General features: G+C 43.1%; 1 protein-coding gene across 2 annotated transcripts in view; it reads right to left on the minus strand.

Moving 5' to 3' along the window:
* Oc90 (otoconin 90) overlaps nt 1-13,642 on the minus strand; it is a 35,772-nt gene extending 22,130 nt beyond the window's left edge. For both annotated transcript variants that reach the window (XM_076911417.1, XM_034517283.2), the window contains exons 1-5: nt 13,511-13,642; nt 9,550-9,612; nt 8,616-8,672; nt 5,614-5,788; nt 335-447 (exon numbers count right to left, since the gene is read on the minus strand). In XM_076911417.1, the coding sequence (XP_076767532.1) occupies nt 335-447; nt 5,614-5,788; nt 8,616-8,672; nt 9,550-9,612; nt 13,511-13,556 (454 nt within the window). In that variant the 5' untranslated portion in view covers nt 13,557-13,642. The remainder of the gene's footprint in view (nt 1-334; nt 448-5,613; nt 5,789-8,615; nt 8,673-9,549; nt 9,613-13,510) is intronic.
* Between the last annotated feature and the right edge of the window lie 2,129 nt (nt 13,643-15,771).

Genomic DNA, 15,771 nt, shown 5'->3' on the forward strand with positions numbered 1-15,771 from the left:
TAACATATCTGTGAAGAAGGTTTTTCTTTTCCTTCCTGTTCTGTAGTTAAAAGAAGGAATTATTCCACTGTTGCACAGTGCATAAATAGCAAACAATTTGCCACTTACAACCGTCTACAGTCACCACAAGTATAAATCAATTATAGATCAGATGATATTTGAATAAATACAGATTCAGTCATAAAAAGCATTCATTGCATATTAACTGCATGTGAACCACAAATGAATCAATCATTTATGTATCATCAATGGCACCCATGATGGTGCTGACAGAGCTGATGGATCCCACGTGGACTACATGTGCCCCTGCTCTGGGAGGCCTGAAAATGCTCACCACATGTGATCTGTTTGTTGATGCAATCCACATCTGCACTGAGCTTGGCTGGGTCCTGGAGACAGTCCATCTCAACAGCCTCCTCATAGCACCTGCGATGCTGGAAGCAGCAGCTGAGGCAGGTCAAGCAGGATCAAAAGAGACCATGGTTAGGATCCAGACAGGCAGGCATGCTGGAATGATTCTGATGTCTGGATGGTATCTGGCTCTGATCTGTTTCAATACTCAGCAGGTGTGCACATGTACACACAATGCACGTGTGCCACCTGCTATCCTACATGCTTCAGATGGATGGGTGCATCACCCCTCCCCAATGTGCAGTTGTATGTGGTGAGACACATGGCTCTGGATCTCAGCTGGAGGGCGTAGTGTGAAAACAGCCCAGGGAAGATAAAAATGGGCTGGCACCAGCCTGTGTCTGAGCCCTCAATTTGGATGCTACTTTTGCTATTGTCACCACATTCTGCATCCACTCAAGCCAGTGTTAATAGCAGAAGTTGCCCTTGTTTATCTGCCTGTGTTACTCTTCTTGGCCTTACACAGGAGCTGACCTCTCTAAAAACTCCAACTTTGATAGAGATTTCAGGGGCATTTCTATGACTTGCTTAAAATAACCAGTGTTTTCAAAGCCAAGGCCATTTTTGTAGGGTAATTTCACACCCCTAAATAAAGAAACCAACACTGAAAGTCAGCCATGATAGTACCTATATATCATCCATGCACTGGAGAGGCAGAAAGGTTACAAGAAAAGTTCAAGACTATCCTGGGCTATATAAGAAACTCTGCCACAAGAAGGCAGAGAAGGATAGGGAAGAAAAGAGGGATGGGATGAATGGAAAAAGAAAAGAGGGTCATGAGGATGAGAAGGAGGGGTGCATTAGCCTTTAATCGGGGTCAAGGTGAGAGAGACCCCAGCAATTCCTCAGAAAATAGAAAGTGGCAAAAATTAGTCAGTGAGCCAGAAAGTATTTCAGTTTCCTTTATGCAGGTTCCTGTGTGACTTGCACAAGTCCTTCTGCAGCACAGGTGTTTTCCATGTTGCAAAACTGTCTCTCTCCTACCACGCCGAGGCATGAGAGATGGATGAGACGTATGTGAGATGCTACTTACGATAAGCAAGTGAAGAACGGGAAAGGAACTCATGCTCTGTGGGTCAGTCAGGAATTTGTCAGTGAGTCAGAGTAGTGTCCGTAAACAGCACTGTGGATTATGTGAGATGGTGATATTGAAAAGAACATTAAAAGTAACCTTTTAATGCAAATATGCACCTTCTTTCTGCGTGTGCAAACAAGACCTTCAGGACCCAAGGGCCCAAGGGACTTCTATGAGGTTAAACAGTGAGATGTGACAGAGTTTCTAGTATACATCAGTCCTGAGGAAAGTATAGACACGGGCTACAGTTAATGCTGACATAGGTTTCGGGGTGTTCCAAGGATTGAACACAGACTAAAATCTGAGCAAGAGAAAAGCAGGGAGTAAGGGAGTCTGTGGTCTTTGGTTGCAAATAGGGGAAACCTCAGACTTCAAGAGAGCAGGGGAGGTTTCAAGGCTCCAGCTTGATTCATTGAGAACTCAAAAGTGTCTGAAGACCAAAGAAGGGAGACATCCTTTCAATGGTGACTGGCTTACAGACTCCAGGCTAGGAGCTCTGCCTCTCTTAACTATAGACAGAGTTGTGGGTGAGTATCCACTGCCTTTCTCTAAAGTCCTGGGGCACAGGAAGAGGAAGAATGAGACCTCATTTGTACTAGCAGACTTGATGTTCAAGTTTGGGGTCCAGGGAGCTGAGGACTGGGGCTCTGCAGCTGTAGAAGCTTCAGCAAGCACCAGGGATTTACCTTGGGCAAGTTATTTATCTATTTCTAAAAATTAACCTTACATGAATCTTCATAGTAAGAGCTGATACCTTTGAGTATTCCAAGAACTGTTCCAAGCATTTACAAGTAATGTTCCTCTAGTGACCCTGCTGTGAATGGTAAGTCTGGAGACCAGGGCCCAGGCACGAGTTTAGTTCTGGGCCTGGGGAGGAATGAATGTGTTGCCTAGGAAGCCATGGTGGGAACTATGGGATGGGTCAGGACTTGGGATTGGGCTGGCAAAGGAGCTCCTGGTTATCACCGCCTTTTTTTTTCCAGAGGGAATGAGGATGATATTTATTGTTGCTTTTGTTACAGCGGCTAACATTTGCAGAGCCCTAACCATGCTCTTCCTTCTCTGAGTACCGGACAAGTATAGCAATTCTCCACCTCCCCTGAGAGCTGCTCAGCAGGTGTGACCATTATCATGAACCTTTCCATGTGCAGACTCTGAGAAGCACAACTCTATAACCTGGCCAAGGCCACCCAGCAAGGTGACACCGATACAAGGTTCAGGGAAGCAGTCAGTGGAGAACATGGCAACAAAGAAAACATGAGGAAGTATGATGACCTTGGATACATTCTTTTCATCCTGCCTAAGGAGAATTTCTTGGATTCAAGAAATCGTCTATTTCAATAAACAGCAGCAGGGAATCAAGGTGTGTAAGTTCAAGATGGAAACGATCTGTCTTCCAGGGTGTTTGGAAACACCCACCCTGTTGACCAAAATGGACAAAGTAACTGAAATTAGATTCCGCCCACCATTCCAGCTTGGGGACACAGGTCCTTTGATCATTCTTTCTGGGTAGGAGACAGAGACAGTGATGAATGACTCCTTTATTTATTTGACTTCTCCATTTCTTAGGTGTTCAAAGCATTAAAGGAAGCAGGAATGGGGGACTTAACAGAAATTTGTGCTCTCAGAGATGGACAGGGCCTCACATGCCCCGCAGAATCAGTCCTTTTGCATCCCAGTGTCAACTACCTGACCCTAAAATGGAAAACTAGCCCTTTGTTCCAAATGCAACTTGGATCTTTTCCTGTAGGTTTGAGGGTGGGGATAGTTCATTGTTTAACTGCACAGTTATTATTCGATGTCAACCAAGAAAGTATCTTTTTCAATTCATCTGTTTTTAAGCTATGAAAAGGAGTTAAAAGTTGGTCATTTCCTCAGTCAGTGTGGTCACTAGTACTGGGAGCACAAAGAAAGAGCATAGAGCACTCCCCTCCTTAGAAAACAATGAGTGGCAAAAGCTCGCAATACCCAAGATACAACTCACAGACCACGTGAAACTCAAGAGGCAGGAAGACCAAAGTGTGGAGGCTTCAGTCCTTCTTAGAAGGGGGAACAAAATACTCACAGGAGGAAATACAGAGACAAAGTGTGGAGCAGAGACTGAAGGAGAGGCCATCCAGAAACTGACCCACTTGGGGATCAATCCCACATACAGACACCAAACCCAGACACAATTGTGGATGCCAAGAAGTGCTTTGCTGACAGGAGCCTGATATAGCTGTCTGCTAAGAAGCTCTGCCAGAACCTGACAAATACAGAGGCAGATGCCCGAAGCCAACCATGGGACTGAGCACAGGGTCTCCAATGGAGAAGCTAGAGAAAGGACTGAAGGAGTTGAAAGGGTTTGCAACCCCATAGGAAGAACAACAATATCAACCAACCAGACTCCCCCAGAGCTCCCAGGGACTAAACTACCAATCAAAGAGTACACATGGAGCATCCCATGGCTCCAGCAGCATATGTAGCAGAGGATGGCCTTGTTGGGCATCAGTGGGAGGAGAGACCCTTGGTCCTGTGAAGGCTCGATGCCCCACTGTAGGGGAATGCCACGTCTGGGAGACAGGAGTGGGTTGGTGGGTCAGGGAATACCCTCATAGAAACAGGGGAAGGGAGGATGGAATAGAGGGTTTCCAGGGGTGTGGGGAAAACAGGAAAAGGGATAACATTTGAAATGTAAATAAAATATCCAATTAAAAAAGAGACAATGAGTAGAGTCTAGAGACAGATCCTGTGCTCACACTTGCCTATGTAGCAGATACAAGCAAGAGAAGCGCTAAGATTTGGAGAACAGAGAACCAAGGTAACTGGAAAAGGATGTCTTTCAAGAAATGCCAGGGCAGGTATGAGCTGTCCATCATGGGGTTTCCATAGAGTTTCTGTCCTGCCTTCTCTGAGCTCACACAAATGAAAAAAGTACATGTCCCATGGCGTTTCATTTGGGGCACAGGATAATGCCAGTGGGATAGGACATTAATTATGGAGTAGACTTTAGATCCAGGTTCAATTTTCTATTTCTGGGTGCTTTCTGTTGCTGATGCTGTTGCCATGGTTACAGCCACTCTTACTAGCTACTATACTAGCCCCTTACTATAGCACTCTTCCTATACTAGCCCCATTCCTACTGTGCTATGGCTGCTGCTGTTGCTACTATGACTTCAGTAGTATTGTTGTCAGTATTGACACTACTATAACCTCACTACAGCCATTGCTATTACCAATCCTACTGTTACTGCTTTTACAAGCCCAGTCTTACTTCCATAGTTACTGATACTCTTGAGCACTTTATAACTAGGCACACTCACAATGCCGCCTTCATTTTGGATTTAATCATTTAATCGAAAATAGTGACTTTGAAGTCGGCATTACAATCACCTTCATTTTTAAAGGTAAAGAACGTGGAATATAAACAAGTAACTGAGTAAGGAGCAGAGAATGAAATTGCTGTGTCATAGGGAATAGTGCTTGAATTTGAACACATAGCAGAAGGTTTCCCAAGTCAGTCAATAGCTCAGTTGGCTCTCCTCCTCACAAACCCGTTGACCACACCCTTGTTAAAGCTTGCTTAATGTTTTTAGTTTTCAGTTGTCATTGCCCATCTTGCTACTTTGATCAAGGGTGCTCTTTCCTTGTCCATAGGGATGGAGCACATCTTTAGTAGCCATGTAAATTTTCTTACATTTTACACTAAGGCAGAGGTAGTGTTATAATTCTTAAGCACAGCACACATGGGTTGTTATTGTTTATGTTTATTGAAAGTTGAATAGCAACCTCCATAGCTACTTTTTCTCTAGTCAGTATAAATGCACTGGATAAGGCTTGCAGGCTCCATCTAAATGTATCTTGTGTTGATAGGTAGGTCTATTTTAACAAGGATTTTATGGTATTAATGCAGGGAACCCAATCTTAGAACATTCCTGCAATGTAGTGTTGCCATGGCAGAGGCTCTTGGTACCTACCTACAACAATATCACTAGTTACACTGCACTGTGAAGAGATGAGTGCCAATTACCTTCCAGTAGGTAACAGAATTAGATCTCTCTCCAGTCTCTCCTCAGGGTCTCTGTCTATATTTGTTCCATCCAAGGTGTCACTTGGCTGCAGTGAACTCACCTGTGGGTCATACTCACCTGTCAGACTCATCCACAGGCAGTCCTTCCATCTCAAACCTGCAGGCACAACCATAGTCTTCAAAGTCCCTGGGGCAGAGGCCAGCCACACACCTCATACTGTTCACAAACTGAAGCAGCAGAGGGAAGTTGGTGAAGACAGCCTGTAGCCAGGTGAAGTGGGAGCCTAGGCAGTCTGTGGGTGGGGAGAGGAGGTCATAGTGGGCACAAGGAACCCAAGTGCACGAAGAGTTCCTTCCTTAGGACTTCCTGTAACCCTGGCTGATGGGACATCATGCATGTAGACATTACATGCTGTACAGTCAGTCAAAGGCAGGTGTGTAGCTCGAGCCATGGTAATCCCACCTGATCTCTTCCCCATTAACAAAACTGAAAAGTTCCCAGGACAGTAAGCCAATTTGCAAAGTTTCTGAGTGAATTTCAGTATTATTCTCAGCTGACGACTGTACCAGGGTACCTCCATGACAGTGACTAGGCTCTGATTAAGCACATTTCCCATATCTGGGCTGAGAAAGACTTTAGAGGGGCTTTGTCAAAGACTTTGGAAAATATTTGCTTCCTAATACAGAAGTAGAAACATGTAAGAAGCTACCATTGGGGCTGGGAAGATGGCCCAGCTTCTAAACTGCTTGCATTCTCAGAATCCGTACAATGTCAAGTGGGTATGGCCAATCCCTGTAATTCCAAACTCAGAGAGCAGAGCCAGGAGATCCCTAGAGCAAGCTGACTAGTGGACTGTGCCTATTGGTGAGCTCTGGATTTAACGGAGTTATCCTGAGTCAAAGAACAAGATAGGGAGCACTTGAAGAAGAACATTAATATTTAAGACATCAATATTGGATCTCTGTAGATATTAATATCTACACAGTAGATGCACAATATACTCTACCACTTGCCAACTCATGTGTGTGCATGCATGCATTCATTCATATATATATGATATATATCTCATATATATGTGAATATATATATATATATATATATATATATATATATATATCAAAAGAAAACCCTCTGACCTGCAGGGAGGGACTCTGATATGTATACACAGCTCATGCACCTATCTACTCATCTTGCTACACTCAGACTGCTGTGTGAACCTAAGGACACCACACGGACGCAGCCCACAGAATCAACTAACCAGGGCTCAGAGGGGCTCATCGAGACTGAAGACTTGTGGAGCCTGCATGGTTCTGACCCAGGTTCTCCACACACACGTTGTGGCTGTGTAGCTTGTGTTCTTGTAGGACTCCTAACAGTGGGTGTAGGGTCTGTCTTCAACTCATCCCAACTTTTAGGACCCTTTTCCTCTTATTGGGTTATTTAGTCCAACCTTAGTATAAAGGGAGGTGCCTAGTCTTTCTGCAATCTGATGTGTCATGTTTGGTTGATGTCCACAAGAAGCCTGTACTTTCTGGAAGTAGAAACTTGAAAATAGATTTGGAAGAGAGGTGTTGTGTACAGAGGACCTTGGAGAAGAGGAGTGAGGGGAAACTTTGCTTGGTACATAATATATGATAGAAGAATAAATGAAAATAAAAAAATATGACATGCCATTATGATCTATGGAATGATTAGTTTGCTAAGTGAATCTCTACTGGCTCGGTGATGAAACTATAAAACTATGAGCTGGTGTAGAAAGCAGAAAGGAAGGGCATGCAGACACAGTATTTGAACATCTCGTTTGCACCAGGAACTGCATTAGATATTTGCAATAGTTCCACAATAGTTCGTCCATGTGGTATGTTACAAAGCTTTTGTCTTCAATGCAATAAACTTCACAGAAATCCTGCCAGGGAAGCACTGTTCTGTTGCCTCGACATCCGTGGTCAAGGCTCCAATAGTCAGAACCATGTTCAAGGCACCATCTGATGCTCTACCTTCAGGCACACAGCACATACACTGGTAAGAAAAACACTGCTCATTTCAACTCTAAACCTCAAGCTTTACATTCTCTCCTTTGCTTTTCTGAGGAGAGGGCCATTCTGTGCTGAAGAAGGTGATCCTACACTGCCACTCAGAGTACACAAGACAACAGAAGGAACTATGAGCACCAGCCCCACTTGCCTGTTCTGGTTTCTTTTTACCACATTCAAACTCCCCTTCCCTTCTAGTGATTTGTTCCCACGAGGTCTCACTGCTAAGTGAAAAATGACTCAGTGTTGTTGGAAACCTTCCTAAAGTTTGTGTGTACATGCATGCTTACACGGATGTGCATTTTCATTCAAAGACCTCCAAGGCATCCATACTGAGTCATAGGCCCCGTTGCCAGCCTCTTCTAACCAAACAGCAGGCTTCAGTGGCCCTGATTTGATAGGCATTATTTGATAGGCCTTGCCCATTTCTGATGGTAGCAACCCTCATGGTGTACCAAAAGTTGTATAAATGAAATGAAACACACATGGATTGTGTGACAATCTTTGAAATCTTTAAGATTCACATGTACTTGACAGTTGGAAGAGAAAACCAAAGCACATTAGTATAGAGGATTAAGGTCTAGGCATGAAGAATGTCCCCCTTGGATGAGTGGGAGGGGAACATCCTCAAAGAAGCAGTGGGGGGAATAGGAGAGGGGGGTTCCAGAGGGCAAACCAGGAAAGAGGATAACATTTGAAATGTAAATACATAAAATATCCAGAAAAAAAAAAAAAAAAAAAAAAAAAAAAAAAAAAAAAAAAAAAAAAAAAGAATGTTTCCCTTCTTGCTTTGCCATCTGGAGGAATCCACATAACTCTCATGGGCTCAGCATCCACACTTGTACAACAGGGATACCATTCTCTTTCCAGAACTAGGAGTCAAGGAAACTGAAGGCACAAATCGACTCTCTGATGTGCCTTCCATGGCATCACTAACCTCTTAGATGTCAACTACATGTTGGCACTTGGCTGAGGAGTCCAAGGACATAAGAGACAGAAAGCAAGACCGTAGAGATTTCTTCTGGCTTCCAAGGCCTGGTCAGTCCTGACCCTCAATTGATAAAAGCAACTTCAGATTTCACTTACCAAAAATTTCAGCCACAGTTTCCACATTTTTAAACACCCCATTGAAGAACGTGATATCTAAGGAGGAGGAAGACAAACACAAGTCTTGTTTTCGGCCTCTATTTCTCTTTCTATGCAGACATGTCAAATATTTTATCTTTTCCCAAGAACAAATTTAGCCTTAAGCTAACTCTTTTGTAACATGGGTTACCATGGAAACCAGTACTGATGAGATTGGGGCAATATTCCTAGGCAATCTTGTTCACCAATAAAGAAAACCAATGGCTTCTGGGTGGTATAGTTGTTTCAAGTGAGAAGAACAGTAGAGGATAAATGCATGGAGCCAAGGCATGGTGCCTATGGACATAATATTTAGGAAATCCAGCAGGGAAATGGGCAGTTAGGAGAGTTATCACAGTGATGGGATCCCAATGTTCTCTTCACTCCAGAACAAGCACTGCGCCAGGACTCTGCAATGTGTCATTCATTTCTTTCTTACCAGGAAGCCTAGAATGCATTTCTTTTTTTTTTTTTCTTTTTTTTTTTGAGATTATAATATAATTACCAAATTTTTATCTTCCCTCTTCTCCCTCCAAATGGTCACATATACCCCTTTTTGTTCTCTTTTAAAAAGATTCAAATTTTTTCATTATTTGTTACATCCAAACATTGTATTTTAAGCTAAGATTCAGTCCCCACAGTAACCCTCAATGTCACTCCATTTACTATCCTGGTTTAGTATTTCCACTGAAATTAGGCTCAGTTAAGAGAGCACTGAAGCATGAGACATCAGGAGGAAAGGCTGGAGAGCTACTTTTGAGTACCATCTAAGTGACTACTTGCAGATGCTAAAGCAATTAAGGTCCTAGGGTTTATTCAAGAAAGGTAATTGTCTCTGCCAGTACCCTAGACAACTTTTTACTTAGCTTCTGGACAAAGAACAAAGGATTCTTACTGATACTTTTTGACAGTCCTGGAGGCAATTCCTGGGGATTTGGTGTGTCCAGAGCATGGCCCCCTGGAAGTAAGTCAGACACAGAAAAAGCAAAGTTAGCACAAACATTGTGCTGCCCCTTGCTGAGCTAAGGCTGAGAGGTGACAAACAAGAAGACAATGAGGATACCTCCCTCCCCCAATTCGATCCCCCATGGGTTTTTATAATAACTATGCTGTGTGCAATCTAGGGGAATCTCAGAAAATAAAGAGGCAGCATGAAGACCCCTTGTGTTTCCTAGTGGTTGACCTTAATGGTTGCATTCTGACTCTGGAGGGAGAGACATGGTTATCTGTGCTCCCATGAAAAGCTACAGTGTTATTGAAACTGACTGTTGTCTGGAGGCTTCTGGAAATAAAGAATCAGCAGAAAGAAGTAAAGGCATAGACAAGACCTCAGTTCCCAAGGAATCATATTTACGGGCAAGGCTGACCTCTGATTACTAGGAGCCAAGTCTCTTTGATATAGGGTCAGTATGCATTTTGACCCAACCAATGTGATGTAGGAGTTACTAAGGTCTAGCAAAGTCGTTAGTTGATTTTGAAGACAATTCTCTAAAAGCCTTGCTGTGAACCATGGTGTCTAGAGGTGTAGGACAGAATGGGGTGGGCTTTATCTTATTTATCCCACCATGGCAGAAATATGGGTGATCCTAGGCTAGCCGATGGAATGAGATTGGCCACAGACCAATCCCTGAATGTACCTGTGCCAATTTTGCATCAAAGATATAAAGCATGTGGGTTGTCTGACACTATCATCAGATTTAAAAAATGTGTGTGTGTGTGTGTGTGTGTGTGTGTGTATGATGGACATTATGTATATGAGAAAGAAAACACAGACCTCAGTATATTTGTTGTTGAATAAAGGACTAAATATATAACAATAGAACCACACACTGAATGGCCAATGAGTGGTTAATTACTAGAAGTATAGAATCTTTATGTAAAGTAATATTTTTTTGTTTGTTTTTTAAGACAGGATTTTTTTTATGTATCCCTGGATGTTCTGAAACTCCCTCTGTAGATCAGGCTGGCCTTGAACTCAGAGATCTGCCTGCCTTTGCTTCCTGGGTGCTAGGATTAAAGGTGTGCACCACCACCTCCCAGCTAGCTAGTCGTTTTAAGCAAAGGGGCGGGGGTATAGGACTTTAAAACAATATTTTATTTTATGTTTGTTAAATTTACTTTTATCTATACCACACATTTGTAGAGCCCATGAAGGTCAGAGAGAACACAGGATCCTCTAAAACTAGAGTTACATATGGTTGTGAGCCCCCACATCAGTGTCGGGAACCAAACCCAGGTCCTTTACAAGAACAAGCAATGCTCTTAACCACTGAGCCATCTCTCCACCTCCTAAATCTATACCTGAAACTGCTTCTTCTCAAGTACTCTTCCACAGTAATGGAAAACTAACATGACGAATAGGGCATTTTAAAATTTAACCTTTAGTGACCTCAGGAGCGGATACAGATGTTATCTCTCGGGGAATGGAAGCTCTCAGCTTATTGAGGCTGTGATGGCATCTTCAGACAGGTGTTATCCTCCTCATCCTCCATAGTCCCTGCAGTTCTTTCCAGCCCAATAAACTGCCAGCAGGTACACCAGCAGACCCAGTTTCTGTGGCCTCAGGATTGCTCATGTAAATGTCTCCTAGATGGTCTTTCCAGACTGTCTTCAAACCAAGCTGCAGCCCCAGAATGCATTCACTAACTCCACTCTCCCTTGCTGCAGAGCTGGGCCTGTCTTCTTGCTGCTGCTCCACTTTTTTTGGATGTTTCTTCTGATGAGAGACTTTTTTTTTTTTTCCCGTGGTAAGGCCTTAGTCTCTATTTCTCAGGAGATACAGACTAAAACATTTCTCTCAATCCTCTCAGCAGAGCCTCTGAACTGTCCCTTTGCAATCTAGGATCTGGCAATTTGGTTGGTTAGGGAACAGCATCTCAGTAGTGGCAGACCCTGCAAAAACTGGGAGTGTGCACAGAACACATTCAAATCCACACACAGATTCGTGTGTTGGCACTTTGAATGTCCATGACTATCATTTTCCCAAAGCTAAGTGTTTCTGTTTGAGGGTAAAAATCTCCCAGAGTCCCAGAGAACAATAAAAGTATTTGTCAAGTGATTCCTCATAATAGAGAATATCAATTTTTACTTTATTATTGAAATGTTAACAGTCAAGGGATAAAGGAGGTAAAAGAAAACAAGAATAACAGAAGAAAATATTTATTGGTCACAATTTTATGGGAAAATATATATAAATGGTACACATAAAAAAGGCAGCTTGGAGCAAAAGAAAATTTACTCTTTAGAAAGAAGAAAGTGATAGCTACCAAGGAGAATAAGCTTTTAAAAATATGAGGGGATTCAAATCCTGACAAGAATGCTTAATCTGGAAAAGGCATATGAATGGAGGCCAGGGAACAAGCTGTTGGCCAGTTCTGTTTCAGAGGGAAGGCTTATCTGCAAGTGAGGAGCTGGAGTCCTCTCTCAGATGTTAGATGGCCATTGCCTCAAGTCTTTCATCAGCTTGTTTGGATCTTGGCCAACATAAATGACACACATGCACAACACATGGTGCCATTGTCCTTGCTGTTGGAAGAGATGCCTGAAGAGCCTCTCAGAGGCAATGTATAGGCTGAGAGTGTCTCTGAACATGAGAAAACAAAGAACAAAGAACAAAGAGCCAGATCAACAAGTGATGGGGGCCCCCTTGGAGGAAGGAAAGCAGTGGATTTACGTGTTTAAATGAACAAGGAGTTTGAGGGTCTTCCATTTGGCTGGTGTGTAAAGAATGGAAATGGTTGCCTTAGTGGTTCATATGTTCACAGAGACGAAAAGAAGGTTGTTTCATGTTAGGAAGGCCAATGTGACCCAAGAAATTAACAGATTGGAGGGGGATATGTAGTAGCTCACAACCAGAGGGGAGAGGAACTACACTCCTAGAAGGAAGGAGGGAGCTTACCAACGAGACACATTGGTTTTGGCCAAACTCTTCTCCATCCTGAACCCTATCCAATACTTTTAAGTTCTGGACAGGGTTTTCTACCTTTTTAAATTAATTTTGTACATACAGTATACCGTGATCATACTGTTTTCTATTCCCCAGCTCCTCCCCACATCCTTACCAACACAACTTCACATTCTTTCTTCCTCTCCCTCTGTTTCCCAAAAAGAACATAAAACAAAAAGCAAAGGTAAACATAAACATGCGAAAACCCCCAGAAAGACAAAAATATGAAAACAAAGCACATACACAAACACACACACTACACACACACCACACATATACTATATACACATAACACACACAACACACACATAACACACACAACACATACAACACACACACACCACACATATACTACATACACATAACACACACAACACACACATAACACACACAACACATACAACACACACACACCACACATATACTACATACACATAACACACACAACACACACATAACACACACAACACATACAACACACACAGTACACACTATAAACACCACACACACACACACACCACATGCACACAACCAACAAAAGCAACTAAAACATGAAGCCTGTATTTCATTGCTAGCTACTCCTGGGCATGGGACCTCTCTGAAGTGTTTAATATGCTCAAGTGACACTACATTGGAGGAAATTGATTTTCCAAGTAAAAATCAATTGCAAATAGTATCGTGGTAAAGGGTGGGACTGAGTGTCCACTTCCCCTTCTCTATGCTGGAATTTTCTGAGCAGAGTTTTAAATAGTTAATTTTAACTCTCTAACTTAATACTGATGTTTGGTTCCCTTTAGTCATTGGGCAGAGGAATGGAGAGCAGCTAATGAGCAAGTCAGCTGGAGGCCAACACAGCGTTCCTGCATTTCTGTGAAGTGACCAAATGCTAAGCTGGAAAGACTGTACTCACCAGCATAGGGGAGCATCAGCAGAGTGACCAAAAGCAGCGTGATCATTGTGGCAGTCCAGAGGACAAGGTATAGGCACAGGCTGGAGTAGCTTCCTGGGAGAGCGAGCAAAACATGACAAGGGTGACTTTAAAAAACCCCGTATGAGAATCACCAGAAGCTCCATGTTCCCTTTGTGCCCAAGGACCAAATTCTGAAAGGGTTTCTGTTCCAGCTTCAACACTAACTAGCACTTTGAAATGAAGTGATAATGTTCCCTGTGATAACTCAGCTTATCCAACTGTAAAATGGTAAGTTAGCCATGTTCTCCCTGAAGACAAGGCGGTGTAATGTTTCTTCACTCATTTATTCCGTAAGCATTTACAGCAGACCTCGCATGAGGGAGGTGGGTTTGAACCCTATCAACATCACTGCAGATATGAATAAGTCTGGTGACCACATGGTGGTGCTGCCTGCCAACAAATCGTCTCTTCCCCCCCCCCCCCACACACACAGCAGCTCAACTTTTCTTTGGTTTTGGGCACCTGGATTATTTGGTCGCTGTCCTAGTATATCAATGGATATCCTCAGGGGCTGCTCTGGGGACAAAGGAACAAGGTGTGAACAAAAGTCCTGGAATGCTGCTACACTTTTATTATAGTTCCTTGCATTCAGATCACCAAGTATTCAACTTCAATAGGTACCCTAATGCCCAACAACTGTATAGTTAATAGGAGGCAGGAGATCAGAGGGATTTTAGAATAATTTTCTCCCTAGTTATAATCCCCTAAGCAGTGGAAAATGATTGGTCGATTTGTGCATATTTCGCTTTAGATCATGACTTCAGGACATTGTATGAATGACAGTAAAGCATGTTCCAGGGTGCTGAATAGATTTCTAGATGTGCATTGCACAAAGGTGCTTGGCCAAGAGGGCATATAGAAACCCCCAAACAACTAGGCTAGACTCTCAAGTGCGCCCTCTGCAGAGCACTTTTATAATGTGCTTCTCTCGAGGCAAAGGAGGTATCCCGCAATTTAAGAGTTGTCATGCTGAGGTCACCCTGCCTGTGAACTCAGTTTACTCTGCAGAGTCCTGAGTGAGAAGACCTCTGGACTGCAAGGTGGCTTTCCTACAAACCTGTCTCTAGTATGGCTGCTGGTGGCTGCAAAATGGATGGGTATTATATGAATGAAAGCACAAGGAGTGAATGTTTGAGAATCCTGACTGGACTGAACGCCCTCTAGTAATTGTCTGCTGTCTGATTTTCCTTCAGTACAATGCTCTACTTGTAATAATCCCCTAAAACAGACAAGCTGTCGCCATCCGAAAAGCTCTCCTAACGCTTTTCAGTCAGCTTTGACTGCCTCCTATTCAGGCTGAAGCCAGATTGAAATGAATGGATGATGAGACACGCATCCAAAAGAACCTTCACTAGTGTGTGGCAACTGGCTCTCAGGAGGAGGGGGATGGAGACTCTTTTTAAAATCAAAACTCACAACACTGAGGCCACCATACCTTGGGTAATCTAGTCACCATCTAGCACTGATGGCGTCTTGTGATCACTGTTACTTAACTTGGAAGGGCCATACATGGGCATCATCTAGTCAGATTACAAGTTTTAAGATGAAGTCTTTGAAGCTTGAAGACTGATGAATTACAGCACAAAGGTCCCAGTTGTGCCTGACCCCAGTCCAGCACTGTTACAATGGTAGCACCTGCCGGTAGGTCTTACAGGGTCCCAGTGAGTTCATCTCCACCCCCAACCTGTGATGCTGAAGTACAGAAGCTGCTCATGACAACAGAGACTTGCAATTGCAGCAGCTGACTGCACTGTAACCAAGGGCTCATGCTGTTCCCTGTCCCATTTGTGCTGAAGCCCTTTTTTGGGAGATAAAGTAGGGGTTCCAGTTAGAGCAGCCACCTTTGACCCAGGTCTCAGGAGTTCACTCTCACAGCAGTTCTGCATCTCAGGCTACATAGGCTACTTGACTTCTGCCTCCTAGAATTTATGAGAGTGCAAATAATAAAACTCGCTGAATCATACAGGACGGATCCACCACCATTCTACATTCTACTTTAAGAAATTACTTATCAGAAAGGAGAGAGTAGAGTAGTGGGGAGGTTGCTTTGTGCAGAGTCCCAGTTTGAGAAGGGGAAATAGTCTGGAAGTGGACACTGGAGATGATAACACAAAAACAAAACTTTACTTCATACTATTGTCCACTGAAAATGAATAAGATGGTAAATTTGCACATATATATTATATTGTATATTTTACATA

The sequence above is a fragment of the Arvicanthis niloticus genome, chromosome 13, assembly GCF_011762505.2.
Source record: "Arvicanthis niloticus isolate mArvNil1 chromosome 13, mArvNil1.pat.X, whole genome shotgun sequence".
Taxonomy (NCBI): domain Eukaryota; kingdom Metazoa; phylum Chordata; class Mammalia; order Rodentia; family Muridae; genus Arvicanthis; species Arvicanthis niloticus.